This window comes from Phocoena phocoena, chromosome 2, assembly GCF_963924675.1.
Source record: "Phocoena phocoena chromosome 2, mPhoPho1.1, whole genome shotgun sequence".
Classification (NCBI taxonomy): domain Eukaryota; kingdom Metazoa; phylum Chordata; class Mammalia; order Artiodactyla; family Phocoenidae; genus Phocoena; species Phocoena phocoena.
Genome location: NC_089220.1, coordinates 110,301,853 through 110,329,779, shown reverse-complemented (window position 1 = coordinate 110,329,779; position 27,927 = coordinate 110,301,853). Strand labels below are relative to the sequence as shown.

At 41.3% G+C, this 27,927-nt stretch overlaps 1 protein-coding gene across 2 annotated transcripts in view; it reads right to left on the bottom strand.

The window, feature by feature from the left end:
• MAP2K5 (mitogen-activated protein kinase kinase 5) overlaps positions 1 to 27,927 on the bottom strand; it is a 267,232-nt gene that overhangs the window by 31,297 nt on the left and 208,008 nt on the right. For both annotated transcript variants that reach the window (XM_065871152.1, XM_065871153.1), the window contains 2 exons: positions 8,016 to 8,077; positions 4,995 to 5,040 (listed from right to left, as the gene is read on the bottom strand). In XM_065871152.1, the coding sequence (XP_065727224.1) occupies positions 4,995 to 5,040; positions 8,016 to 8,077 (108 nt within the window). The remainder of the gene's footprint in view (positions 1 to 4,994; positions 5,041 to 8,015; positions 8,078 to 27,927) is intronic.

Here is a 27,927-nt window from a genome sequence, read left to right as displayed (position 1 = left end):
AGAACAGATAATAACTATTAGTAAATCAAACTCCTCTGCAATATCCAGCTGTGCCTCATGCATTTGCATACAGATAGAATGCGTATATGTTTTTAATATGTATGTGATACGTACTTTTACCACAGTCAAAGTGCATGGGACAAAGGAGGAGGAGAATGGCAATCGGATCAGCATGAGATAATAAAGTGGCCTAGCTAAAGTATTAGCCAGCGATTGATCTCAAACCGGGATGCTGCTTCTTCTGACCTGATTACTTACTATGCATAGATTCCATTAAATAGAGCTTAGACATGGAAAGCTTCTGGAAACACTCTAAATGCATAGAAGGATCTACAGCGCTGTGAATCCAAATTGTAACTGCATAGGAGCCCATGGCCCACACCTTCCCTGCTCGTATCAAGGCCCACGTTCAGGGTAGGCTGAGAGGTTAAAGGGCCGCCTGAGAGCTGGTGGGAAGCCCTGCCGAGTCCCACAGGGAGGGCCCTTCCCTTTCCTTCCCTTCCCCCCAAGCAAGCGTTTCACCCTCCAAACGAATGCCTCCCTCCTGAGAGGCTTGTCCTGTCCTGGCTGCAGAGCTCTAACTATCAGAGTGGGAAGGTAGTGAGGGAGCTGAACGATCACTCAGGGTCACGGTCCCCTTTGAAAAACTGATGACAGCCACGAATTCTTCTTTAAAAAAATGCAAATCGCCACATGCACATACAATTTTGGATGTAATTTCAGGGGCTCTAACAGACTTCCTGAATGAAGTCACAGACCCTAGGTCAAGGATTGCTGATCTGGTCCATCCCCTTCATTTTGCAGATGAAGACACAGAAGTGGGGAGGGATTGGAGAGCTGCTGACAAGGGAAGCTTCCCTGCTAAATCCGCCTGACCTTCGCTACAAAAGAACCCGAAAGGAAGATAAATTCGGCAGAAGGAATTCTCTGTGGTTTACACAAGCAGATGGTCTATAGAGTAAGGTTGCTCACCTGTCCCTTTTACTTAAAAATATGTAAACATATAATTTGCACAGCCAAGCCAGCCACACACCTCTCCATCTCTGTGCCTTCACCTCAGGCTGTCTCTGTCCCTGAGTGCAGGGGTATGATTCTTAATTTTTTGCTTCCCTCAATCTGATTATTGACATTTTGGGAAACTTTCCCTACCGCCTTCGCATCATCGTCCTCTCCCCTCTTGCTGCAATCCCATCAATCCTTTCTGACTGGCAGAAGCTGCCCTTTTCCCACATAAGCTGTGACACGTTTGCTTGGTTGTCTGAAGCCTCTGAACACCGTCTGCTACCTCCTCAGAGTTTCTACAGCCTGGAAACTTTTTTCTAAGTTTGTTGGTCTTCAGTCACAGAGCTGGGGCAGCACTGATATAGGTCTTTCCTGTGCTTTACATTGGAGTGATTTAAAAGTGGGTTCTTTAATTACGGAATCATCGTCACAGAACAGAAAGAGTGTGTGTGGGGTTCCTATCTGTCTGGCTGTGTCAGCATGCCAAATGCTCCTTGGCTGCCTGCATGGCTGGTTTTCCTTTGCTGGGTTTAAAGCTGACTCCTGATGCATGCAATAACTCTTAAAGAATTGAAGAAAGGTCAGATCTTCCCCAAGGATGAAGGACTTCCCTATAACTGAATAGAGTCCACTCAAAAGAATTAACTCAAGAAAAAAGGTACTTATGGGTGGGTGTGCTGCTTCTATGTCAAGTCAAAGTTTTCAGACCTGGGTACTAGGGTTCCTTCTATTAGAAGTGGAATTTCTTAACAGATTGCCCAGCTGGTGGTGAATATACTGCCTGTTTGAGCTCTACCTTTGTGGGTTTGTGACTCCACGAGACCAATGTCAATGGAATTTCTGTTCCAGCAAGCACTAGAGGTTTCACATTGCTCTGAAAAGGTTTGGGGACTCGACACACTCACGCTTTGCCCATCCTTTCCTCTGCCTGGAATGACCCCTTGCAAACTCTCTATTACAATTCAATCCATCCTCCAAAGGCTGTTTTCAAATGCTACCTTCTCCATATAGCTTTTCCCCATTTCCCCATATGGATCCCCACAGAACTCTGCAATTCTTTTATAGTATTTAGTTTATTCTAATTATTTGTATACTTGCCCTACCCCCTGCAACACTGTACGTGTGAAGCTTACCCTGCATCTTCTGCTGAGTCTAGCACAGGACTTTGCACATAACGGTCTATAAATATCTACTGAATCAGCTGTCTACCTGGTTCTGAGATCTCCCAAGATGATGTGGATGCCGATGATGAGACTTCTGAGTTAATTCTTTGTGTAGCTTAAGGGCTACATGCCAGAAAACGGTACCAGTTCATGTGGACCCTGGCTTCCCCCAAATGTGAGCATTAAGGCAAGTTCTTGGTCCAATTTTAAAACATTTCCACTCAGAACAGAAAAACTGTAGCCATCTTAGGAACAACCACGCCAAGCAGAGAGAATTAAACAGCTAAACAACTAAATGAGTTCTAACATTGGGATTTTAATAGCCTCTAGCGTCTAAACTTGAGTTTTACATGTCATCTTTAAGAATGATATGGTCAAAAATTGCAAAGATGATGATTTTTAAGACTTGGGTATTCTGGTATATAAGGTGACTCCACCAAATAAAACAACAAAAACCACTTGAGTGCCTGCTAAGTGCAAGACCCAGGCCCATAGGTGAGGGTGTTTGGGCACACCTCTCCCTGCATTCTGATTTACTTAGGCTGGGACTTGCTGTGTTCACTGGTGGTCAGGGTCACACCCAAGTTCATGTAAGAGTTCTGTGATGGCAAATCCGTAACTTTCCATATTTCCACCCGACTTCACCTCTGATGCTCTCCCTTTGATTTGCAAAATGCAGGCCCATAGGGAAACCTCAACAATCCTGCGGGCCTCACAGCTGACGTGGCCCAAGCTATGCAGACCATGTTGGTACCCTGCTGGGTGGAGTCACCACGCTTGGGAGATACACTGCTCTTTTTGTGAAAGGCAGCCCCCCCCCACCCCCAGTGACAAATGGGCTCTACAGTTCAGGCATTCCAGAGGATGCGCTCAGCTTCCAGATGGGAGCACCACCAAACAGGTTGTAGACGAGAGGGAAAAGGAAAAATTAAAGCTATTAATATGCTGGAAGGAATAAAGAGACTGGTTTCTTAAGGGGGTCCCTAGGATGTGACTCAGGTTCCTCAAGCCAGGGACAGCCCACTTTCTTTCCTATCCCCTTCTGGGCCCAATATTTTGGCCAAAGGGGAGCAGGGCTCAACCCCCTTGACCACAGGAGCCTCACACACATTCCATTGTTTCCTGCCCCCTCACTGAGCCTGTACTAAGCCAGGGGGTGCCTCACTATTGCTATACCTAGGGGAATAAACTCATTTAAATCAAACTGTGAGCAGTACTAGAAATAATGTTAAATTAAGTATAGGATAGTGCTTCCTGTGACAATTTTTCATTGTATTTTATTGATTTATTGATATTTATTAATTAAAAATATGGGACGGCACACACCAGGGTGTATAGTTGTAAACAGATATATCGAGATACGTATTCCTCATCTCTCTCCACACACAGACAGCCACATATGCTTGCTTTCAAGGCACTGAAAGGACTCACCCTTCAGCCTTATCTTTACAACTTGCCACCCTGGAGTGGTGTTCCCTACCAACACATACATCCGGATGCATTTATGAGTGTATGTACGATCTGCAGATGTTTTATTTATAAGTGGCCAACTCACTGCAGCACTGAAACATGCATTTACAAATAGATATCTGTTTTATGAAACCCTATTCCTTTGTTTTAATAGCTGAGCTATCCAGCCATACCATGATAATGTACAAGGTAAATGGGTCTCCATCTCTAGAACCTGTTCCAAGTTTCCTCAAATGTGACTAACTGCATGAATTTCCCAACCATCAGAGATCCGCCCCCGTCAAAAAAAAAAAAAAAAAAAAGACCAGTTTATTCTAGACATGAAACCTGCACAGTTATAAATTGCAGGAGTTTTAGGGGTGAACTTTAACTTGAAACTACCCTGAAAACTGAGATTTTGCTCCAGGGGTAACATGAAGAAGAAAACTACCTTCCTGGAAAGCACTTACGACATAAAAGGGAAACATACAGCTATTTTATATTTGGGGATGAAATCTGTATTACACAGAAGTTTGGGTGCTTAGAGTATTTATAAGGATGAAATACAAAGGCTAAAAACCTTTGAACCGATATCTTTAAAATGATTATTATTTAAAGTGATGAGAGAAAACTAGTCAGAATTTGTCCTGATTGTAATAATCTGAAGACAGGGAATGGTATGCAAAACATTAGAAAGAGTAGACTATAATTATTATTTATTAATGCTTGATGCTAACGTTATTCTAACAGCTTCTGCGTTGTCAAATCAACAATCTGCACTAAATAAATGACCATTTGGGAATTGTTAGGGAACGTCTCTGTTCCTCTCCCTGCTTGACTAAAAACTGTCATTTGCAATCAAAGAAAGCGGCCTTGGAGCTGAGAACACAGCACTTGCAGCCTTATAGTTGTCCCTTTCTGAGGAAAGACCAAAGATTCACATTAACTTGATCTTTTGCAGCCAATCTAATTTCATTCTACATGAATCCAAGAGGACTCCACACCACATTCAGAATTTCCTGTAGGACTGCACTAAAAACTTAATATGCTGACTATCTTCTCTCTTACCAATCCTCTGAATTCTGAGAGGCTGTAATAGCAAATGAGGACAAGGAATAACCTAGATTAACTTGTGACCCTTGAGTGTGAAGCAAAGGAAAAGAATTCTGCATTAAGTTTCAAATTGGTGATGGGTTTTTAAGAAGTGAAAACTACTATCTGAGGATGTGAGCTTCAAAAAGCACCCACTGAAATGAAGTAAATAATATTGGCTTTGCTGAGTCTGTGGATGCTTTAAACCCCATCCTGGTCCTTTTAACAGAATGTTAAGCACAGATATGTAACTGCAGAATTCTAGTGTAACTAAAAAAGTCTACTTACCATCAATTCCTCAGGTGCTGGCCTTTCTTTTGGTTGTTTTCTCATGCTGTAAGAGAAAAACTCATATTATCTATATCACTTGTAAATTTGTGCTACAATTTCCACCATGGGCTATTTCTCCTGGAATTTGAATGTTTTCAAAATTCATCATGTTCAGTTCTTGGCCAAAGCATTAGCATGTATTCCCTTTCTTTTATTTTGACCTTCAATTAATCAGATTTTGGGGGAATCTCATGAATCAAAAATGCAAAGATTTTTTTGGGGGGAGTTACTCTTGCAATACAGATAAAGAATGAATTTAAATTTATCCTAATTCTACTTCTGAAACTAATGTGAAAAAAAAAAGCAGCAATGTTCGTTTCCTGACTCAGTTATCAATTCATTTCAAACAAATTTAGGGAACAATATACTTCTTTTTTGGTAAATGGGATAAGACAATAAGAAAAGAAACATGAATATCAGGTCAAATGAGAAAACATCTCATTCCTTCATTATTATTCCAAATGACAAGTAATATATAAAAGAGGTCAGGTATCTAGATAATGCTACAAAAGGGTCATTACATTATCTCAACTTTCATTTATTTTGGCTACCATGAAAGCTGATAATTCATTAAACAGCTGTCAGAAAGTTACGTTTGTTTAAGCTGCTTAAAGAATCACATTCCTCCTGCAAAATATTTCGTCTCATGTGCAACAGTCATAATCAGTAGCTGTAGCATGTACTTAGCTACGTGATGAAGCACCCAGTCATGGGACTGAGGTAACTGTGGGTAAGCTGCCTACTTGATGGCCAATTTATACTAAACTCAGAGTATCTGTGGGATGAAGTCATGAGAAGAGACTGCTGCTTCTATTACTCGGAAAATCACACAGACACTTTTTCTTTATATAAGGCAACCTCAAACAAGCAAGAAAAAAAAAGCCCTTCATACAATCTCTGCATTTGCCGACAGTATTTTTTTTTTTTAAGTACAGAGATCTAATGATCATTTGGTAAACAAGAACCGTAGTTATGAACCATTAATGACATCGAGGACATTTGCCTTCCCTATAAATAACCATATGCATCTCTCAAATACTGCATCCATTAGCAAGTAATTCAAGCTGTCTCGCCAGTGGAGTTGGTAACAGTCTTAATCTGACATGCCAAAGTAGCTGTATCTCTTGGGAAAACAAGGCTATTACCCACTATCATTTCTGTTTTGGCTTGACATCTGTGGAAATTTCAACACAGGTTATCCCTCCCTCTGTCTCCATAAAACTTTTATATAACAGCTGATTAATTTTTTGGACAGAAGGCAGGCAAAGCCCTATCTGCTTTTCTCCCTCTCTGCTCAGAAAGGGCCCCACCCCCAGGTTGGTCTCAGACCACATAGTAGGATAAGCACAGTGGTCACGGCACAAATCCAACGTCTCGGAGCGGGTGATGCCAAAACCCGGCGCTCCAGGCAGCTTGGGAATCACACGGTTTGTTTTTCAATTTCTGCATCTCAAAATAGGATATTCCCATCATGTGCTTCTGTTTCTAGGAATTTCATGTAAAGGAAATTAAGAGAGGCTGATACATATTTCTAGATAATGGCTCTAATATTAATGAGCTCAGGATTCTAGTGTTTACCCAATACGTACCTGTTTTTCCAACATGGCATATTTTGGAAAAAATGTTTGCAGAGTGAAAACAGTTTTTACAAGCTACGGAATATTATGTAAGTATTTTAAGTAAACAGAAATAGTGTTAATAAAAATTTTAGAAGTTGGGAGTTAAAATTCTCTTCCCCACATATTCTCCTATGGAATATAAACTACACGAGACATTTTTATTAAGAGGTAACATATTACATTTAGTCAAAAAGGTGATAAAGCTTGACATTTATATTAAGGAATATTTCTTGGTTTCACTTTAGCGGCATCATCAGACGGATCATGGGGGGGAGGGGGAGGGGCCAGTGCACAACCATTTCGGTTTAGCAAGGAATCCTGAATGCACCATTTTGTGGCACCACAGGAATGAAGGGCTCATTTTCCACTAGTGGATGCAACTCTGAAGGGGTGATGAAATAAGGACTTTGATTGAAGGAGGGAAAGAGAAGTAAAGGTGCTTATGAAGGAGTTCCAGAATGTCCACAACAGTTGCTAGTTAGTCCTGTCTCCTGCTTTGGGGTGGTCATCTCTCTGCTCCTAATTTCCTTCTCTCTCTCTCTCTCCATGCTGGGGTGAGGGAGAGGGGAGAAGGATGGCAGTGGAGCAACTAGGCCTTCCAAGACCATATGGGTCCTTCTGAATAGGGGGGAGGTGGATAATGTGAAAGGGATAATAAAAGAAAACTTCATTCTATGGGGAGGAAAAAGGCAGAAGGCTGGAAAAGAACCCTTGGCAGAAAAATGCCTGTTTCCTCAGATATAAAATGACAAGGGGTTGCCTAGAGACTCTAAGGGCCCCTTGGATCTAAATCCTGTGGCTCCTCTCTCAGTTCTTATAATGGATAAAGTGGGCCTAGTGGAACTGTGTCTTCATAGTCTCTCAAACATCAAAATTCAATGAAATGGGACACCACTATTGTGTCTAAAATATAACCAAAGATAAAAGTTATTTACTGAAAATCCAATGAATTAATAAACTATGCTGCTTCCACTAAGTGACAGACACTTTTATGGGTAACTTGAGGTTACATTAATAAAAATAAGCTTCATATGTCTGTTCAATAGGGGCTATAAAATTATGTATTTCTTAAAAAAAAAAATTGGATAGCAACAGTACCTGTGCTCAAAGAAGGAGCCTGATTCTCAGCAGTTTATTAAAACAGGAAAAAGCCTCTAAAGTACGTTTATGACCCTTTGTGTAAATAACGTTTACATAATTTAAACAATTCTTCAGCTTTGCTGCCCCATCTGCCCAAGGCCCCGAAGTCCCTCCCGTCTCCAAAAGGAAGGAGGGCGAGCCATAAGGTCTCACGGAGCCGCAGAGTTAATGGCATGTATCATTTACATTGAGGGCATGGCATGTTTGCAAACGGGCTCACCACTGAGTGATGAAATGTACAAATGGCTCGGAGAACTCTCCAACCGGAAGGACGGGTGAATCCTGGGATGGAGGAAAAACAAGTCACCAAAAGTCACAACAATTCCTTTTCTTTATACCCTCCACCCCCAATCCCAAAGGAGCATATAAAGATGAATATATAACAAGGATTCACCACCATGTGGAAAGGAAAATAAGGCCTCATCCAATTAAAAAAACGGTCTATGCTCTCTTCCACATGTTTATGTTAAAAATGCCAAATTTAAAGCCATACACATTTTACCATGGTGAGAAACATGAGAGCAAAGAGGGAAGGGAGGTGAAAAAAGGACAAAGATAGCCACAGGGTAGGAAAGAAGGTATGAAAGTGTAAATGAGAAATTAATGATTATTTAAGTAACACACAAATGGTCTTGTAATTAACAAAGAGCTGTGAAATTATTCTTGTGTTGACCTTTGTTTCTTTTACTGGGTTTGCTATTTACACTTTTCTTTTTATTTACATTTATTAGTATATACAGCTGCTCTTAACTGCTTGCCCCTAACTGAATCATGTGTGTCAGAGTTGGGTTTGTTTTTTTTTTTTTCACTTTAATAGAAAAGCTTTTTATAGGGGAAGCCGTTTCCTGAAAAGGAATTTCAGCCTATTTGCCAGTCTAGGCAAACTCATCATATGAGAAAGCCAGTGAATTAAGGACACAATGAAAAACGCCCACCTTGCCCACGAACAGAACTAGGATGGAGGTGGCAGTCACTCAAGAGAGCAGAAAACTACACAGCGACAAACGACAACTACCATGTAACACAGGGAGCAAACCCCATTACCATTTGCAAAGGAAGGCTTTAAGAATTTAGGAGTTTTTTCAAGAATGACAGAGAGAGCCACTGTGTTTATAGTGTAACGGCTCAGAATGTAATGAAATTACACTGCAGAGTACTTTAACAGTCATCTCATTAGACCTACAGTTGGAACAAGAGAGCCACATAAAGTAGGCAGCTGCAAATGACTCCATTCTCATCTATTCTCATTTGCTATTAAAAATACCTTTCGGCGGCTCTTTTCCTCCCTGACATCCCTACACAAAGTGCCCTGCAAAGTATGATACATGCACCTATTTAAATTAACAAAGGAATGACTTATTTTAATCTCACTGTGCTTTGGAGTGCTTTGGCCATTTGGATGAGCAATATATCATTACATACAACCTTCCAGCGCTGCAGGCAAGAAACTCAGAGCATGCAGCATTTGGTGGGAGCCAAACAATTTCTCTAGCACACAACTGTGTCAAATGCATGCATGTATTCATTATTGAGAACAAGAGGAAATAGCTTTGATGTAGTGGAAAAAAGAAGATGATAAAAGCACCTCTGCAATATGCGTGTCATTATCAATGGTGGCAGATAGATACAACTGCACAGCCTCCTATGTGATTAGTAAATATACATATAATTGCTGTGGCCAATTATCAGAAAAATGAGATCGGTAATTACAAGACAGAAAATTAACTAGAACTCTTATTAAGGCTTTGTTTCCAAATCAAACAATTGGAAACTACCGGAAAATACAATTAAATCAAAGGGAACTGAGGGGGTCAAAGGAGCCAAAAAAAATAATCCCAAAGTTAAAAAAAAAAGGAATGTGAACCAAATGTTTCTTAGTTTTTGCATATCTGTCCTCTTTGAATTAACATTATTTGTCCAGAAGAGGGGAAGGTTAGTAATTGTAAACTTAAAATTCTCATCAATAGAGAAAGGCTTCCAAGAGGAAAGGAAAACAAAGGAAAATGGGAGTGCAATAAAGTCTTGCCAAGTTCAAAGGATTACATGCAGGCATTACATAGAGAGGATGTGAAAGAGGGTGGGGGGCGATGAAATAGTCTGCTCAAAAGAAACAAGGCACGCAGTTAACATGACAAGGCCTCGATAAAGGTATTATAAAATGGTCACAGAAGTACTACCGGTTTGAAGAGCAAAAATAAAACATGGTATCAATTTCAGCCCAGTCTGTTTTAGGAAAGCCATATATATCACCAAGCCTGCAAGATTCTACGAGGCCCAGTTCAAGAGATGACATTTTACTGTCTCAAACACTATTAGTAAAGAGACAGTTCAAAGTCTGAGGTACAAAAATTATGGACTCTAATCAGGTAGTTAGTTTTCTAAGTCATTCCTTTCTGAAATTTTTTTGGAGGCTGTAGTACTGGAAGTGTCTGAGTAGTAGCTGCTTTAAAATGAATGTTTAGGAAAATAAAAGCCTACTGTCTTTAATGTGGCTGAATATTTACCAAGATGGTTAAAATTCTAGACTGGTTTTATACAAAGATCCTGGTATAAAACGTGATGCTAATGTGGGCCTCATTTCAAAGTATGATACCAAGAGTAAATTAATGAATTATAGACTAGGCAACTTGATGAAGACGTCATTTTAACGTGGATGAGAAACAAAACGAGGAAACTGTGACATCCTTGCATGGGTAGTTAATTTTATTTAAGACCTGATATTGTAGCCTATTAAGTTCCTCATAATATAAAACTAAGGAACCCTGGGTGGTACCCATGAATAATTTATTTCACTTGTGAAAATGCCAGCCCAAGTCGACTCTGCAGAACCACAGAGAGTGGATTCTCATCTCAGTGGTGCCTGGAAAGAATCAGTCATCAAAGATGTGGGGGGAAATTCTAATCTCACAAGCATAATGCCAGATATTTCTTTTCATTAAAATCCACGTCTCCTGTGTATCTCAGAGGAGAATTTTCTGAGATACAGAAGACTGACTAGTGGGGGGCGGGTTCAGAATGCCACACGCAAACACGGGGTGGGGGAGTCCTCTGAGAGCCTCCAACTCCACAGAAGCACGCAGGCTGTCAACAATCCAAAGAAGGCAAACGAACAGACCTGACAGTATTCCCCAAGCTGGAGGATTTTTAAGTATTCCTTTCTCACTTTTAAGCAAGTAAAATTAGAAGTTAGTTTAGATCAGGATATAAAAAATCTCCGAGACTCGGACCTGTCTATTTCGTTATCTAATTCCAACCTGTGCGAAGGAGGAAAGGAGGCTCGCAGTAAAGCCACTCCAGCATCGCCGTGGCACCCAGGGAGGGGAAGTAGCCAGTCACTGTGGGGTTAGAGCGAGACAGAACCATGCCCAGGGGTTCGGAGGATCTCGTAAAGTCACTGCTGCTACTTATCAGAAATGTTCTCTGTGGAACACGGGTTCAGGCAAGATGAAGAAAAAATACATTTCAAAAATGTAAACACAAATTAGAGAAGCAGTGACACCAGCAACTCTCAGTATTGGCTGAAATGGACTCTAAATTGTTAATAAAAGTCACTCTCTTTAAGACCCTGGGTGCCATACTTCACCTTGAGGGCTTTTGGGGGGATACTTTTCTGTTGAACTTCTAAGCATGGAGGTATGGAACGAAACAGAGGACACAACCTTAACCAAAAACCTTGACCTGAGATTCCGGTCCTGAATCAACTTTAGCGTCCTGCTAAGGGAAACAGGCCGTTCTATTACAGAGCAGGCAACGGTTATATAAAAACAGCTGCTGCAGCCATTTCAGTAAGCAATTCTGGTCATCACGGAGGAAGTCTCCAAGTCTCAGAGCTTTGGGGAACTACCTAGTCAGCCCCTCCTGCTAAACAACTGGAACACAAGCAGGCAGCACACTAGAGAACGGCGAAGGACGAGAAGAAAGTTTGAGTGATGCCTTTGTCTTGTGAATAATGAACAGTTCAGGAAGGTCAACCCATTACAACAGAAACTGTTTAATTATTAATTATGTGCAATCTATGAGCAAAAGGACAAGTTCAGAATGTTTAATGTATGCTAACTTCAACTGGACTCTCTCTGGGTATTTTGTTATTAGCACTTGTCAGCAAGGTACTCAAGCATAAAAAAAGGTTAAGGAGCAGAAAATCCGTGTGTGTGTGTGTGTGTGTGTGTGTGTGTGTGTGTACCTGCAACAAGGTGGGGGAGGGGAGAAGGAGGTCCAACTCCAACCACAACTGCTGCTGGTTCACCTGCAGAGTAAGTGTGCCAAAAGTACACTTTGTGATCTTGAAAGCAGGCAAGTAAGTTGGATACTCCAAATAAAGAAAACATAAATGAGAAAAATGCTTTTGAAATGACTTACTTAAAAGGGAAATCATTATTTTAAAGGCATAGTTTTTTTTTTTAAGCCATGTTGTTTCTTGGCTTTAAAGAATCCGTGTCATTAATGTTCAAGCACATGCTAGCATGCACACACGCATGCACACACACACACAAGTGCATGTAAAACTGGTATAATCTGAATAAATGCAGTGGATGGTATCATGCCAATTTCCTGGTTGTGATATTGTACTATACTTATAAACTGTTACCATTGGGGGAAACTGGGTGAAGGGTACATAGGATCTTTCCATATTATTTCTCACAACTGCTTGTGAATCTAAAATAACGTCAAGGGCTTCCCTGGTGGCACAGTGGTTAAGAATCTGCCTACCAATGCAGGGGACACAGGTTCAAGCCCTGGCCTGGGAAGATCACACATGCTGTGGAGCAACTAAGCCCGTGCGCCACAACTACTGAGCCTGAGCTCTAGAGCCTGTGAGCCACAACTACTGAGCCCACGTGCCACAACTAGTGAAGCCTGCGTGCCTAGAGCCCGTGCTCCACAACAAGAGAAAGCCACGACAATGAGAAGCCCGTGCACCGCAATGAAGAGTAGCCCCCGCTCACCTCAACTAGAGAAAGCCCGCGCACAGCAACGAAGACCCAACACAGCCAAAATAAAATAAATGAATAAATAAATAAATAAAATAAAATGATGTCAGAATAGGAAGTTTAAAAGTAAAAGGGTAAGGAGCTATTTTTGTTTAAACTCATGAGGTGCAGATTTTTAGCAGAGCTCTGCTTTGAATAATGGAGAAGCCTGGCATAACTATTTAACTGGAAGAAAGTTGAGGGGCCTTTGCTTTACAAATACACCTGAGGATTTAATTTTTGCCTTGAATTCATAATTAAAGATGACAATGGAACCTGACAATGATGTGGTGGTTAATTCAGACACTAATAGGGCGTAGACATAAAATGCTGCATAAAAATGATACAATCGTTCATTACTTATTTATTGCTTCACTCATTCAACAATTTTCTTGACCATCTACCATGTCAAAGGCACTGGGCTGGCACTGTGGGATGACTGATACTTGATCCATAGCCTGGAAGAATTTGTGTGTTGTTCAGAGGGATAAGACGTGCAGCCCTAAGAGCGATGGGGAAGAAACTTATTGTGAGAGTCTGGAGGGCTGTGAGGTACCGTTTTTGCTCTCCCACTTTCTTCCTTCCTCACTTCCAGAGAGCACCTGGGGGTGAAGGGACCTTGAACATCTTAATCTGTGTCACGTTCCTTTCTCTTTGCAAAACAGACATTCCTTCAAACCAAGCTTTTATACGTATCGGCAGTAAAACGTAAAAAAGATAGAAGGACAACTTCTCAAAAATCTCAAGGTGTTGGCCACACTGGTGAATTCTGAGGTCAGCTGTGCTGTGGTTAGATTAAACCAGGCAAGTTAAGTGAAACATGGCAATCCTTTTTAACAGTTTTTAACAGCCTATTTCTAGACTTCTTGGTGTCAAGCCATCAAGCCAACACATTAATTAACATTAGAGAATCACCTGCAGTCTGACCAGTACTGAGAGTTATGCTCTAACATTTTAAAAATAAATCTTTTAATTCAAGCCTAATGTTCCTTTGGCCTGGCCCAACAATTTCTGGTCCTACACTCTGGGGTTCATACTAACTGGCACAGCTCTCCTAGATCACTCCACATCTATCTGCAATGCTGGGATTGAAGGTTATTTGTGATTCCAGTGGCTTCACATCAGGCAGGACAGCATTTTGCCTTATCAGATCCCAAATTGTTTTTTGATCCTCCACCGTTCACTGCCTTAGAATAGCATCTTTGTGAGACAACTGGCAGAATCCACAGGACAAATCTGCTCTTGACTGGGGAGGGAACCTTGTTTATTTGGGAAGGACACCAAAAGACAAAAAAACTGGACTCTCGGGGCTTCCCTGGTGGCACAGTGATTGAGAGTACGCCTGCCGATGCAGGGGACACGGGTTCGTGCCCCGGTCCGGGAAGATCCCACGTGCCGCGAAGTGGCTGGGCCCGTGAGCCATGGCCGCTGAGCCTGTGCTCCGCAACGGGAGAGGCCGCAACAGTGAGAGGCCCGCGTACCCCAAAAACAAAAACAAAAAAAAAAACAAAAAAAAAACCATGGGAGAACCAGCTATTAGCCAAGTACAACCAGGTGGCTTATAAAAAACACAAAACGTAAATTAACAGGTCTAAAGGAATCTCTAAAATTTGAGATTATACAGATTTTTTCCTATTTTCTTTTTCTCCTAAATGTTTTGGCAGTTCTTCAGTATTGGGATAAAAGGGAAGAGAAACAAACTTTGTCATTTATGTCAAAACTAACCCTTCATTTTTTGTCATTTAAAAGACTTACATTTACTCAGAGATTTTCTAAACATATGGCAAAGATCTTGGTGTTTCACAAAATTCCTTGAAAACAGGTAGGTGGAGAACTGGAAAATGAATTTAATCTCTTAAACCATATTTGCAATTGCTTGCTTTCCAAAGCCAATGAACATCTTTTTTCTTTTTATTTTAGGTCTCTCGTTGGTCATAAGCTATAGTGTACAGTATTATTTAGAGGTGCCTATCTGAATGGTACACACACACACACACACACACACACACACCTGCACACTAACTCCCACATACACCTCCCTTTTCAATGGCTTAGGCAGAGCAGCAAAAAACATGCTTGGCTCATACCAGAGATTTCATTTACAAAAGTAAAACCTGTTATTGTCCCCTCTCTCTCTCTGTAGCCTCCCAAGGCATTTCTATTGCTTTTCATAAAACACTGCTGCAAATAATCAAGCATGACCACTGACATCCACGAGATTGAGTTTTAGGAACCATTCAATGCGCTCACCCTCGTGGGAAGCCTCCTGCTCAGGCTAGTCTAAAGGTAATTATTCAGCAATTCCTACCTGTGGTTTTACCTTGTCCCTATATAGTGTTTGAATTTCATACACTGGTAAGGTCAGTTTTTTTCCTCAGGAAAAGTCCAGCTACACATGTTTGGATCTAGGACCTAAATTATAATGTTAATATACACACTGCCATTTCACCAGGTCCTATGTGTAGAAATGCTGATTAAAAGCAATCTTAAAGGTAGGTCAGGGCTTCCCTGGTGGTGCAGTGGTTGAGAGTCCGCCTGCTGATGCAGGGGACACGGGTTCGTGCCCCGGTCCGGGAAGATCCCACATGCCGCTGAGCGGCTGGGCCCGTGAGCCATGGCCGCTGAGCCTGCGCGTCCGGATCCTGTGCTCCGCAACGGGAGAGGCCACAACAGTGAGAGGCCCGCGTACCGCAAAAAAAAAAAAAAAAGAGGTTGGTCAACAACTATATTAAACAAAAATGAAAGGAAAATCCAGGAGTGAAAAAGAACCCTTAACAGGCTCCTAAATGAAAGGAATCATTCCTCTTTTCATAGGTGAAGGGTTAACATTGAAACAGCTGAGCTACATCCACATACCATTCAAGGGCAAGAACCTGGCAGGCCCATGTCCTGAAAAATCAACAAGCCATAACACTATCCAGATAGACTTAGGGAACTTGCTGAAATCCAAAGTCCACATCGCCACACTGTGTGTCCTCCTGAGTGTTCACTCGACTGTTAGTTAAAATAATTACTGCCATTTGCCACCTGCACAGCCAGTTATGGATACGGGGAAAACAGAACTTCCAGTGGCTGCATGGTGTAGAAGTGTCAGCGGTATTCGCTTACACATTTTTATAAACAAATTCAAAGGCTATGTTGGCTGTGACTCGGAGGCTGAGAATTATACGTGAAATTGTGCCATACCTGGTCCGTACAATAAACAGAGAGAAGGGAATTTAAAGCTGGTTAAACTGATGAGATACCACATCAGTCTAAAATCAGTCAACAGGAGAGGAACAAAGAGAGGAACAGGGAGGGAGGAAGGGAGAGGAAGTGGAAAAAAAAAAATAGAACCACATACTGTGAAATGAACAAGTTCAGTTAGAACGTTCATAAGGATTTGGAAAATCATAATGCCATCTGCTACTCTGGACCTCCGAACATCAGGGACCTCGTGGGCCCAGACGCTTTCATTTCCAGGAGGAAGGAAGGAACTCACACTCCCTGGAATGCTGCCTCCATCCTGGAATGAAGGCAACACTCCAGCCGACCAGTTTGGAATCTCTTCTGAGAACATTTGCACTGTTCACAGACGTGTTTTCCCTGGTTTAGGGAAAATTAACGGCAGGCAGAGTGATTACAGCAACTAGGCAGTGAGGCAGAGCAGTGCCCCAGCCCAAACTGCTGGGTAACTGACCCTGGCATCCAACTTGGGCTCAGGGTGTGTAGGTCGCATCATGGTGGATTAAATGAGCATTGTCCTACGGCTGGATGAGACTTCACAATAGAGCAACACATGTTAAATGACAGCAGCCAAAACTGGCCCCACCAGGCAACTGCCCATTCACAGAAAGCTATTCACAGGCCTTCACCACCAAGAAATTAATTCATTAATAATACATCACGCTTCGTGGACAATTCAAAGAAAACAACACAAAGCTACTTGTCCGATGACTGTCTAAAGATGCAGAATTTTCCCTGGGTTAAAAAAAAAAACTCCAAATCTAATTGACTTACTGAGATCAAAATCACAGGGATGTTTATGCTAATATTTTGATTAGTAAAAAGGAAGAAATGGAAAAAGTCTATCCACTGAATTCATTCAGTGCCACAGGAAATAATAAAAATATAGATTTTTTTTCAGCAGTAGCTAATAAAATCTGACTTTATGGAAATGTATTTATTTATTATGTTTTTGGAACTGTATTTAAAAAATTATTTTTTCCTACTTTAAGTGACTTTATACATTCTTCAGACTATCAGGAAAATTTTTGCTTTTAACTTGTTTCTTCTGTTACATTTTTAAAACTTCCTTCTTTCTTTCTCCTTCCTCCCGACAACTCATAAATATGAATTAAATATAATTATAAATGAACAGACAGTAACTTTTGGATTACTGCTGTGTTTTGGTAGAATCTTAATGTCAATTCTAAAGAAACAGTTATTACAAATAGAACAAGTAATTACTAAAGGAATCATGGCCTTAATGCTAACCTATTTTCAATTTTCAAACCAGTCAAACTGCATTAATTTAAACATACTGGACTTTTCAAAGGAGGTATTAGATTTCTAAAGGTTGCCTTACATAAAAGGAGAATATCGGTTTTCAGGATCCCAATTATACATTCCTGACACTATGAGACAGAGATCTAGTTAACCATATCGCTGGAGGACACGACTATTGTATATCTACTTGTATTAACTTACCAAGTTTCTAATGCCTCCCAGTCATTAACTCATACAAGTTACAAATAACATGAAATCCCACATCATCAATACCCATTTATGCAAGCGGTTAGAGTGTCAGTCACTGTGGTGGGAAGCTCTAGGCATGCACAGGTCACGTCGGACAGCTCAGGCCATCAGGTCTTGTCTCACTTTAAACTACCTGCAGTTAGGTGTTGTGAAGGAAAGAGGCCATCCTAGGATGCTGGGAGCAGGAGGGATGGGGGATGTTCCTTTTATTTTTTTGCTAACTTCAGAAGCCAGAATTATGGCTAAGTCCCTCAGGCAAAAAAATGAATAGATATTATTCCCTCTGCAGCTGGTTGACACCACGTTTTGAATTCCAGGGGGTATTATTAGACAGCCATTTTCCACACCCTCACTCCCCCACCCCCACCCCCAGAAAGCACCTGCTACTTTCACAGCCCAGCAGCTTCTCAGTTAACCAGCCCTCAGTTAACCTGTCCAAGAATGAGTGATTCTGCACGAATGAATTTTTTAAAAGATAACAGCGGTTTAAGAGCCAAACCTTTTGTGTACATAAATCTTTCTAAAAGGAGTCAATCTCCTCCCTGCCAACATAAACAGAATATGCAGAAGAGAATTCAGTTATTTCTTAAAGACACGGAGTCATTCTTACAGACAGCGAAACTGAACTGTGTTGCAATATACTTCTGCCCTTGGGGCACGTCTCCAATGCTTTCTAAGTTGTCTACTTTTACAGTTTTAAAAAATAATCTCTTCCTTTGATGACAAAAAGTTCAGCTGTCACTTTTTGCTTCCATCGAGGACAATTATAGTATAGTAAAAAGAGTCCCATCCTTTGTCCTTCAGTTTCCTCATCTGTAAAACAGAGTGCTGTGGGAAAGCAACATGACATTGGGGAACCCTGGGGAAACATTTTATCAACCATAAGGGTTAAGGCTAGACTTCTGAGTTTTGATAAAGGACTGTATTTATTAGCTAAGTATCTCCTTGTCATATACTATTACTTTTTGGATTGTTTTTTCTGAGGTCTTAAAAAAAAGAAGTAGTAAGTTCTTACAATTATGTGTAAATTTCATTCAACAAATATTTATAAGTGACTACTGTTCATTAATTAGGTGCAGTACTAGGAAGATAGAAATAAAAAGCCTGGGAACTTAGAGTCTAGTTGATAAACTTATAACTGGGCCTGAAACAGGAATTGATATAGTTCTGAATGAGGTGCTTGGTGCTGCCCTACGAACTGAATGCTAATTATCTTCTTGCCACGAAGTGTGTGTGTGTCCCAGCTCAGTGACAGTCTGACCAAGCCAAATGCTTCCTCTCTGATCCGACCTCCACCCTCTGCTACATCCAATTACTCACCAAATTCAGTTTATTCCATCTCCTGAATACTCTTCAAACATGCTAAGGCTGTCTTAATGGAAAGCCCACGTAATTTCTGATCAGGACCATAAGCACAGCAAGTTCCTAACTGTCCTTCCCATCCACTTTCCACAACCCCATCAGAGTGATTTTTCGGAAACACAAATCTGGTTCTGTTGATCCTCTGCTTAAAACCCTTTCACCTCCCTCCCCTCCATCCCTGCAAATGCCTTCAGGCACAATGTGTAAAGATCCTTCTAAATGTAGCCATTGCCTCATCTCTTTTAATACTTTGCCAAGCACTGCGGCCATACTGAACTCCGCACGGGCCTCAAGTATCTCTGAGGCTAACTCCTACTGGCCCTTTGGGCTTCCCTTCTCTGTGGAGCTCTCTGGTATATTATCACCTCCTTCATTATCTCTCCTCTCTGTGTTTCCCCAGCACCTTGTCCACACTTTTAGTATATGTAGAATTTATATGACTGCAAACATCATTAAATGCCTTGTCATAAATACCCTTTTATGTGAGGGGGTTAAAATGACAGTCACTGTGCTCCTCTGAGAGCTCATTAAGTCTCATGCCACGTATATTGCCTGCAGTTTAGTTTAATATTTATTTACTGTTTACTTATTTATTTATTTTGGCTGTGCTGGGTCTTAGTTGCGACATGCGAACTCTCAGTTGCAGCCATGTGAGATCTGTTCCCCCACCAGGGATTGAACCTGGGCCCCCTGCATTGGGAGCTCGGAGTCTTACCCACTAGGACCACCAGGGAAGTCCCTTCCTGCAGTTTAGTTTAAAGTTATCTACTCATATATGACTGTTTACTAGCCTGTCTCCCTGACTAGAGTAGAAACTCTTTAACGGTGGCAACTGTATCTTACTCACTCCCTATTCCCCAGTACCTAGCTTTGGGATTAATACAGGTTTACAGAATGATTGTTTGGGCTATAATCGGTGGTTTTCAAATTATAATCTGTGGAACTCTAAGGACTTTTATGTGGGTGCCATGCGTGGGATGGGGACAGGGTAGAGATCTAAGTTTCCTATCCTTTGATCAAACCAGAAAGGCCTCAAAGTCCAAAAAAAATTTTTTTTAACTTTTGTGTGTCAAAGGACACCATCAAGAAAGTTAAAGTCAATCCACAGAATGGGAGAAGAAAATGTAGAGTCTAGTATCCAGAATACATAAAGAACTCTAGGCACTTCCTTGGTGGTCCAGTGGTTAAGAGTCTGCCTTCCAATGCAGGGGACATGGGTTCGATCCCTGGTCGGGGAACTAAGATCGCACATGCCGCGGGGCAACCAAGCCCGTGCTCTGGAGTCCGCGCACCACAACTAGAGAGAAGCCCTCGTGCCGCAATGAAAGATCCCGCGTGCCACAACGAAGACACGACGCAGACAAGTAATAAATTAATAAGAAAAGAACTCTAACAACTCAAAACTAATAATTAAAAAGGAAAAACCAATTTAAAAATAGAAAATGCATTTGAACAGAATTTAAAAGAAAATATTCAAACGATCAATAAACACATGAAAATACGCTCAACATCATTAATCATAAGGGAAATACAAATCAAAACCACAATGAGAGACTACTTTACATCCATTAGGATGACTACAATTCAAAGGAAACAACCCCCAGAAATAACAAGTGTTGGCAAGTATGTGGAGAAATCTGAAATCTCGTAAATTACTGATGAGAATGTAACATGGTGCAGTTGCTGTGAAATGCAGTTTGAAAGTTCATCAAAAAGTTAAACACAGGGGCTTCCCTGGTGGCGCAGTGGTTAAGAATCCGCCTGCCAGTGCAGGGGTCACAGGTTCGAACGCTGGTCTGGGAAGATCCCACATGCTGCAATTAGGCCCGTGCGCCACAACTACTGAGCCTGTGCTCTAGAGCCCATAAGCCACAACTACTGAGCCCACGTGTCACAACTGCTGAAGCCTGCACGCCTAGAGCCCGTGCTCCACAACGAGAGGCCACTGCAATGAGAAGCCCGCGCACTGCAACGAAGAGTAGCGCCTGCTCGCTGCAGCTAGAGAAAGCCCACGTGCAGCAACAAAGACCCAACACAGCCAAAAATAAATAAATTTATTTAAAAAAAAATTAAACACAGAATTTTCATATGACCCAGCAATTCCACTACTAGGTGTATATATCCAAGAGAATTGAAAACAAAACACACATCCACATAAAAACTAGTACACAAATGTTCACAGCAACATTTTTCATAATAGTCAAAAAGTGGAAACGCCCCAAATGTTAATCAACTGATGAACAGATAAACAAAAATGTGGTATATCCATACAATGGAATATTATTTGACCATAAATATATATGAAGTACTGATAAATACAACAACATGGATATACCTTGGAAACATTATGCTAAATGAAAGAAACCAAACACAAAACACCAGATATCGCATGGTCCAATTTATATGAAATGTCCACAACAGGGAAATCCATAGAGACAGAAAGTAGATTAGCTAGTGGTTGCCAGGATTGGAGGGGAGAGAGAAGCTAGGAGTTACTGTTAACAGGTACTGGGTTTCTTTATGAAGAGATGGAAATGTTCTGGAACTGAGCTGTATAATTTATAAGAGTGAATTTTATGTTATGTAAATTATACTTAAATAAAAATGTCAAAGTAAAAAATAGAAATAAGTTTCCCTGTGATGATCTTTGAAATTAGCAGTCCTTTTCAGCTGGATAGAATGGGCCTCAGCAGAAGAAAAGACAAACTTAGACCACATGCTATTTTCTGTAGGATTAGCCCTGCTAGAAAAAAAATTCCTATTTTAATTTACTTCAAGGAGCGTCTGCTTGAGCCATGATCCCTACTAGGTGTGGGGATAAACCCCTGTGCTGGATGACTTCATGATACAGTGGGAGACAAACTCACAAACTAAATTTGATTCCATATGATTAACAATAATAAAGCTTTGTAAACATGCTATGCTGAATTATGCCTAACACTGGGTGGGCATGGGGCAGGATGGAAGAAATGGGAAGGTAACAGAGACAGCTTCAAAGAGGACATCACATTTGAGCTGAGCCTTGGAGAACACTTAGGCATTTACAAAGTAAAAAACGGGAGGCCGTTCCAAGCAGAGTGAGGAACACAACCCTAAGTATGAAAGTGTGGGGCAGCCATCAAGACTAATGATGGACCCAAAGTGAGGCTGAAAAAAACATGGGTGTGAATCTAAAATGCTGTGCTAGGAGGTTCAGACATTACCCTACAGGCAGGGTTTGGCCGGTTGAGATCTGTATTTTTTAAAAGATAATCCTGTGGAGGTAGGGTGGTGGGAGAAACAAGGCAGAGAGAAAAGCTTAGAAGCTTGTTATGGTTATATGTGGTTATAAAGCAGACTCTTCTCTCCATTTTCTTCTCCTTTCCCAGTCCTCTCTTTTCTCACCCCCTTCTTCAGGTATCACCCTCTTCTAGAACAGAGATGTCAGCCGCCTCTCAGTTTGCCCAGCTCATGTGGAAAGTGTCCAGCTGTGTGATTAACCTCCATACTCTTCTTTACTAAGCTGCCAGGTGGGGGTTAGCATCAAACACTGCTTCCTTCCAGCACTGGACACGTTTGCTGGCACTACTAGAAAACATCAGAAGAGCCAGGTCTAAGAGAAGAGTCCACATGAAGCCTCTTGTGAGCTCAGGAGTTTCGTGGCGTGGATGATTGTCCCCATTCGTGACTCTTTTTAGCACCACTGTAATGATGTGCATATACCAGCCAGGCAGATAAGTAAAGAGTGGAGGCTCTCTTATGTCTCAATTAAATTGTATGATTAAATAGAGTCATAAAAGCTCACAGAAGACAAAGCCTTTTTTTTTTTTTTTGTGGTACGCGGGCCTCTCACTGTTGTGGCCTCTCCCGTTGCGGAGCACAGGCTCCGGACGCGCAGGCTCAGCGGCCATGGCTCACGGGCCCAGCCGCTCAGCGGCATGTGGGATCTTCCCGGACCGGGGCACGGACCCGTGTCCCCTGCATCGGTAGGCGGACTCTCAACCACTGTGCCACCAGGGAAGCCCAAGACAAAGCCTTTTATAAACGGAATTTTGTAATGATGGGCTATTAAATATGTTTTGGACCAAGAGAGCCTGTTCCCATCTTAAGCAAGCCCACTTTACTCCTCCTCATCATTGAGGACCCAAGGCCAGGCCCCAGAACAACACCCCCCAAGCCCCCTCACCCCAACCTCTTCTTGCCCATCACTCAGCTGGCCACTTCCTTTCCATCGTCCTCTCCCCTATCCCCACTGTGGTCTTCCTATCAATCCTTTTCAAGCTACACACCTTACAGGGAAAGCCATCGTCTCCCCTACCTTCCAGACTGGGGCACAAAGGCCCTCCTCTTAAAGCCGTGATTTGCCCTGGCTCTAGCTGTCTATTGGCCTGGAACCCTGGCATTGTTACAGTGATTCCATTATCCTGACGGTGTCATATCCAAGAAACTGTTACTTAATCTAAGGTCACAGATTTGTACCGATATTTCCTTTTAAGAGTTTCAGTCTTAGCTGTGAAACACTTACATTTAGGTCTTTGATCCACTTTGAGTTAGTTTTTGTATATGACGTGAAAAAAATTCATTCTTCTGCATGTGGATCTCCAACTGTTCCAGCATCATTTGTTGAAAAGACTATACTTTCACCATTAACGGGTCTTGGCATCCTCATCAGAAAACAACTGACCATGGACATATGGGTGTATTTCTGGACTCTCAATTCCATTTTCCATGTCTATCCTTATGCCAGAACCACACTATTGATTACTGTATTGATTGATTGATCGATTACTATAACTTTGTAATACATTCTGAAACCAGGAAACCTGAATCCTTTGTTCTTTTTTCCCCAAGATTGCTTTGGCTACTCTGACTCCTTTGCATTTCCATATGAATTTTGGGATCAACTCATCCATTTCTGCAAAAGAGCCCACTGGGGTTGTGACAGGGATTGCACTGAATCTGTAGACCAATTTGGGGAGCGCTGCCACCTTAACAATATTAAGTCTTCCATTCCAAGAATGTGGGATGTTTTTCTGTTTATTTAAGTCTTTAATTTCTTTCAAAGATGTTTTATAATTTTCAGTGTATAAGTTTTCCACTTCGTTTGTTAGACTTATTCCTAAGTATTTTATTCTTTTTGATGCTAACTGTAACTTGAAGTGTTCTCTTAATTTCACTTTTGAATTATTCATTTTGGGTTACTAATATATAGAATTACAACTGATTTTGTGTTTTGATTTTATATCCTATCATTTAGAAGACACTTCTGATAAGGTATAAAACATGACTTATAGGAATTCACTTTTTACTGGTAAAAGGAATAAAACAGGTGTATAAACCAGGGATTTGTTAATTGTCCTGCTGAACATCTACAGATGTTAGATAGAAATTTATTTTTAGCTATAATATGCTTGAAATACACACACACACGCACACTCAGAGTAATAATCCATTTTTCTGGCTGTCATATTTTAGATAACCTGAACATTCTGAAACACATCTGTGAACTCAAAAATGATTTGCAAGAAAGTTTCAAGCCCTTCTGTCTGACATTTATCTTTTTCCTTTTTTGACCTTGCAAACTTCTTCTCATCCTGTAAGACCTAGCTTAAATGTCACACCTCCTGATCCACCCCCAGAACAAACCCTCTTCTGGCAGAACCAACCCTCCTGTTTCTGGGTTGTATAGTATGCATCCTATAACGAAGCATAATTATTCATTTCCATACTCTTATCTTTTCCAAGTCTGTGGCCTTCTTGGGGGCAGGCTCAAGGAGGAAGTCCCCACTTCAGTCTTTGCAATTCCCAGCACCTCAATCCACTGATGCCCTGGCTGGCTCCAGCCAGCCTGGGATTCGGTGACTCAGATATCACTGCTCTGTTCCCACCTGCCACATCACCGATGTGGCCAGCCCTTTGCTGCCAGCCAAACTGGGAGCTCGGGCACCGGGGAGAGCATTAGATGGCTACATAGCCTCCTGAGTCCCAGCACACTGTATTGGCAGAGGATTTGGGACTATGCCTCTGCCTTTCTACCGTGACTCACAAATCTAATCTTCAGTTGACCTGGGAGACTTGCCTGGAAGAACAGTCCTCTCTAGGCTTGAAGGCTGCCCTGAGCATGGCCTGGTCAACTTGGGCTGGCATACAGGGGGCACTTTTGAGGACTATCTGCTCCATGAATGAACACAAGCCTACTCACTTTACTTCATCAGCCTCAATCTCTCTTCTCAGAGCAGTGGTTTGACCTTACACATACCACTTGGGTATCTGATTTCATTTGATACCTTTAATTTTGCTAGGGTCACCATCAGCAGTGCAAAGACTGAGACAAGATGATCAGATAACTGGGGCAGCCAGTAGTCACTGACAAGAATGAGGAGTGACCATAGAAAACAGAGGTGATCACAAGAGAGAACACAAGAAAAGCACCAAGCAGAGCAGCACACCCATGTAGGGGTCATTTAGTTTGGGAGCAAAAGGCTCTCTACACCTCAAAAAGCCCAAGCATATCACTGAGTGCCAAGGCCAAACACACAAGCAAAAATGGCTGGTAAAATTCAATGAAAGAACAAGGCAAGATCCCCACAATTCTATAGCCCTAGAGGGCACCAATACGTCAAAGTTTAGTTCAGTACCATGTTCAAAACAGGGACCTGAGTCATCAAGAAAAGGTTATGATACCTTTTATAAAAGCTTTATGTCCATGAAATGATATTCACTATACTTTATCAACAGGCTGCCAAGAACAAATACATTTCAGAAACATTCTTTCTAAAAAATGCAAATTTTCTCACTGATGTCAGAGCTTAAAGTAGTATCAGTTAGCTAGACAGCAAGGGCCACCTCATTCCCCAGTGATATCAGATGGCTAAGGCATCATGGCACGCATAGACACACATCACTTACAATGAACCCAAGTACTTTACAGCTCAGGTATTCAGGGACTTGGAGAGGGCCTGATTATGAGTTTTACAGTAAGAAGTTCTTTTGAGAGAAGCAACTTTGAGGCAAAGATGGTAGCTCTAAGACAGCACTCAGATCCTGAGTTAGCCAGGTCCAAACCAGACAAGCTCCACCCCCTAAAATTAAACTAAATTTCCCAGATTTCTCTTTGGAGTCTGATTCTCTTGGTACCTCGGCTACTCATCCAGTTCCTGTTCTGTGGTTCAAATTTCACGTTCATGATTCTTACTACTCTGTTTACCTTTTGGTGTCTTTATTTGGATATGTGGTGGCTGACTCTGGCTTTGACCCACGATCCCACCTCCTGTCTCTCAACTCCTGACATTCACCCCTGGCTGCTCTAGCGCTGGCTCCTATCCACTTGATCTTGTTTTACTACTTCTTTGTTCTTTGCCAGGCCATGCTAGGAGGTCAAGGGACATCCACATAATAATAAATAAAGTATGTTACACTGGGCTTTGCTTAGCTATTTTGTACATGACTCCAAATATATCCATCTTGTTTGAATTAGATTCCCTTGGGTGGTACTTTTTGATTTGACTTTTCCCAAAGAGAAACAGTATATACTGTCATTGGGTAGCCATTTCATAATGAGGTATATCCCATGCCCAAAGAGTAAGGTGGTTCAAATCCTGGCTGGTTATATTCATTCAGAAATAGAAGCCCTAAATGTCAGATGTAAAAGAAGATAGACAGTTAATTGTCCTCTGGGATCTAAAAGGGCAGACTTAGCCATTACGGAAGAGGTTCTCAAACTTTCATGTGCAAAGAGTTGGGAAGCCAGTAAAATGTAGATTCCTGGGCTCTACCCCTAGAAAGTCTAATTCAGAGATCTGGGTCCAAGAATCTGCATTTTAAACAAGAGTCTTAGGTAATCCTGATGTAGTCAGTCCTTGGACTACCCTTTGAGAAACACTATATCACAGCAATGACAAATCTGACAAACGTGGGGTAAGCACAGTAATTAAAAGATCCCACCAATCCTTCCTTTCTTAGAAGCTATGATGCACCTTGCCTAAGGCACGTCACCTGGCCAACTCTTTCCTAATACTCTTATTCCCAATCATCAGCTTGGTTCCAAGATCAACTTAATGTTTGTTTTAAAAATATACGTGAATTTCCCAAGTTTCCATAAAAAAGATATTTGAATGTTTTTAGAGTAAATGGGAATAGATGTCTAAGTTATAGCTTTCTCTGAACTGAGGAAGAAGTGCTATAAAGAAAAATATATGATTTAAGCTACAAGCTGTTGTCCTTCATCACACATACCTTCTCTTCTTAGAACATCTCCCTATGATGATTTCAAAAGTCTCAAGATTTTACCCAAATCAAACAAGTAAAATATATTAAATTTAATAGCAATCATTGCTACTTTAAATAAGGAATGAAAACATCCATTTGATCCAGAAAACCTTCAAATGAGCTCTCCAGCAATACCTGTGTTACTGGTGAAGGTATCTGTACCTGAACATTCTGATGCCCAGGAGCCCGGCAGACCAAGAACAGCAGAGCCCAGGAAAGACGGCGGGCTGGGCACTTGACTGGGTAGGCCATTTCCCTGGGCACGTCCCTAAGCAATCCTGAAGGGGGAGCTCAGGAAAATCAGTTTGATTGGGAGGATTCTGATGGCCATAGGATGCTTTGGGAATCTAAGATGACAGAAGATATTGATGAGCTATTAGATCCAGGAGGCCTGATATTTGAGATAATGGGGCCTCCATTTGTTTCAGGACGATGCCTTCATTTTTGCACTAACATGGTTTATGGCTTGCAAGGGATATGTGGACTGACTGATGCAGACATTAAGGATGTTGGAGCTCCATTCTTACTATTATTGTGATATGTATATGTATTTGTTTTTTTCCTAGGAGGATCTTTATTTTTTCTCCCAAATCTCATAACTGGTTATACAGACATTTAATTGAGAGGAATAATTATGAATTACAATATTTTTTCTTTCAAACTTTCCTACCTGAATCATTTATTGCCGACATTACAAGCATTTTAAATATTGTAAAATTAAAGTTTAAAAAATAAACATTGCTAGCAGGCAAGCTCAAGCCCAGAAAAACTCAGTTTTTAAAAAACATTAATGTTTCTTAATTGGAGTCTTGTATA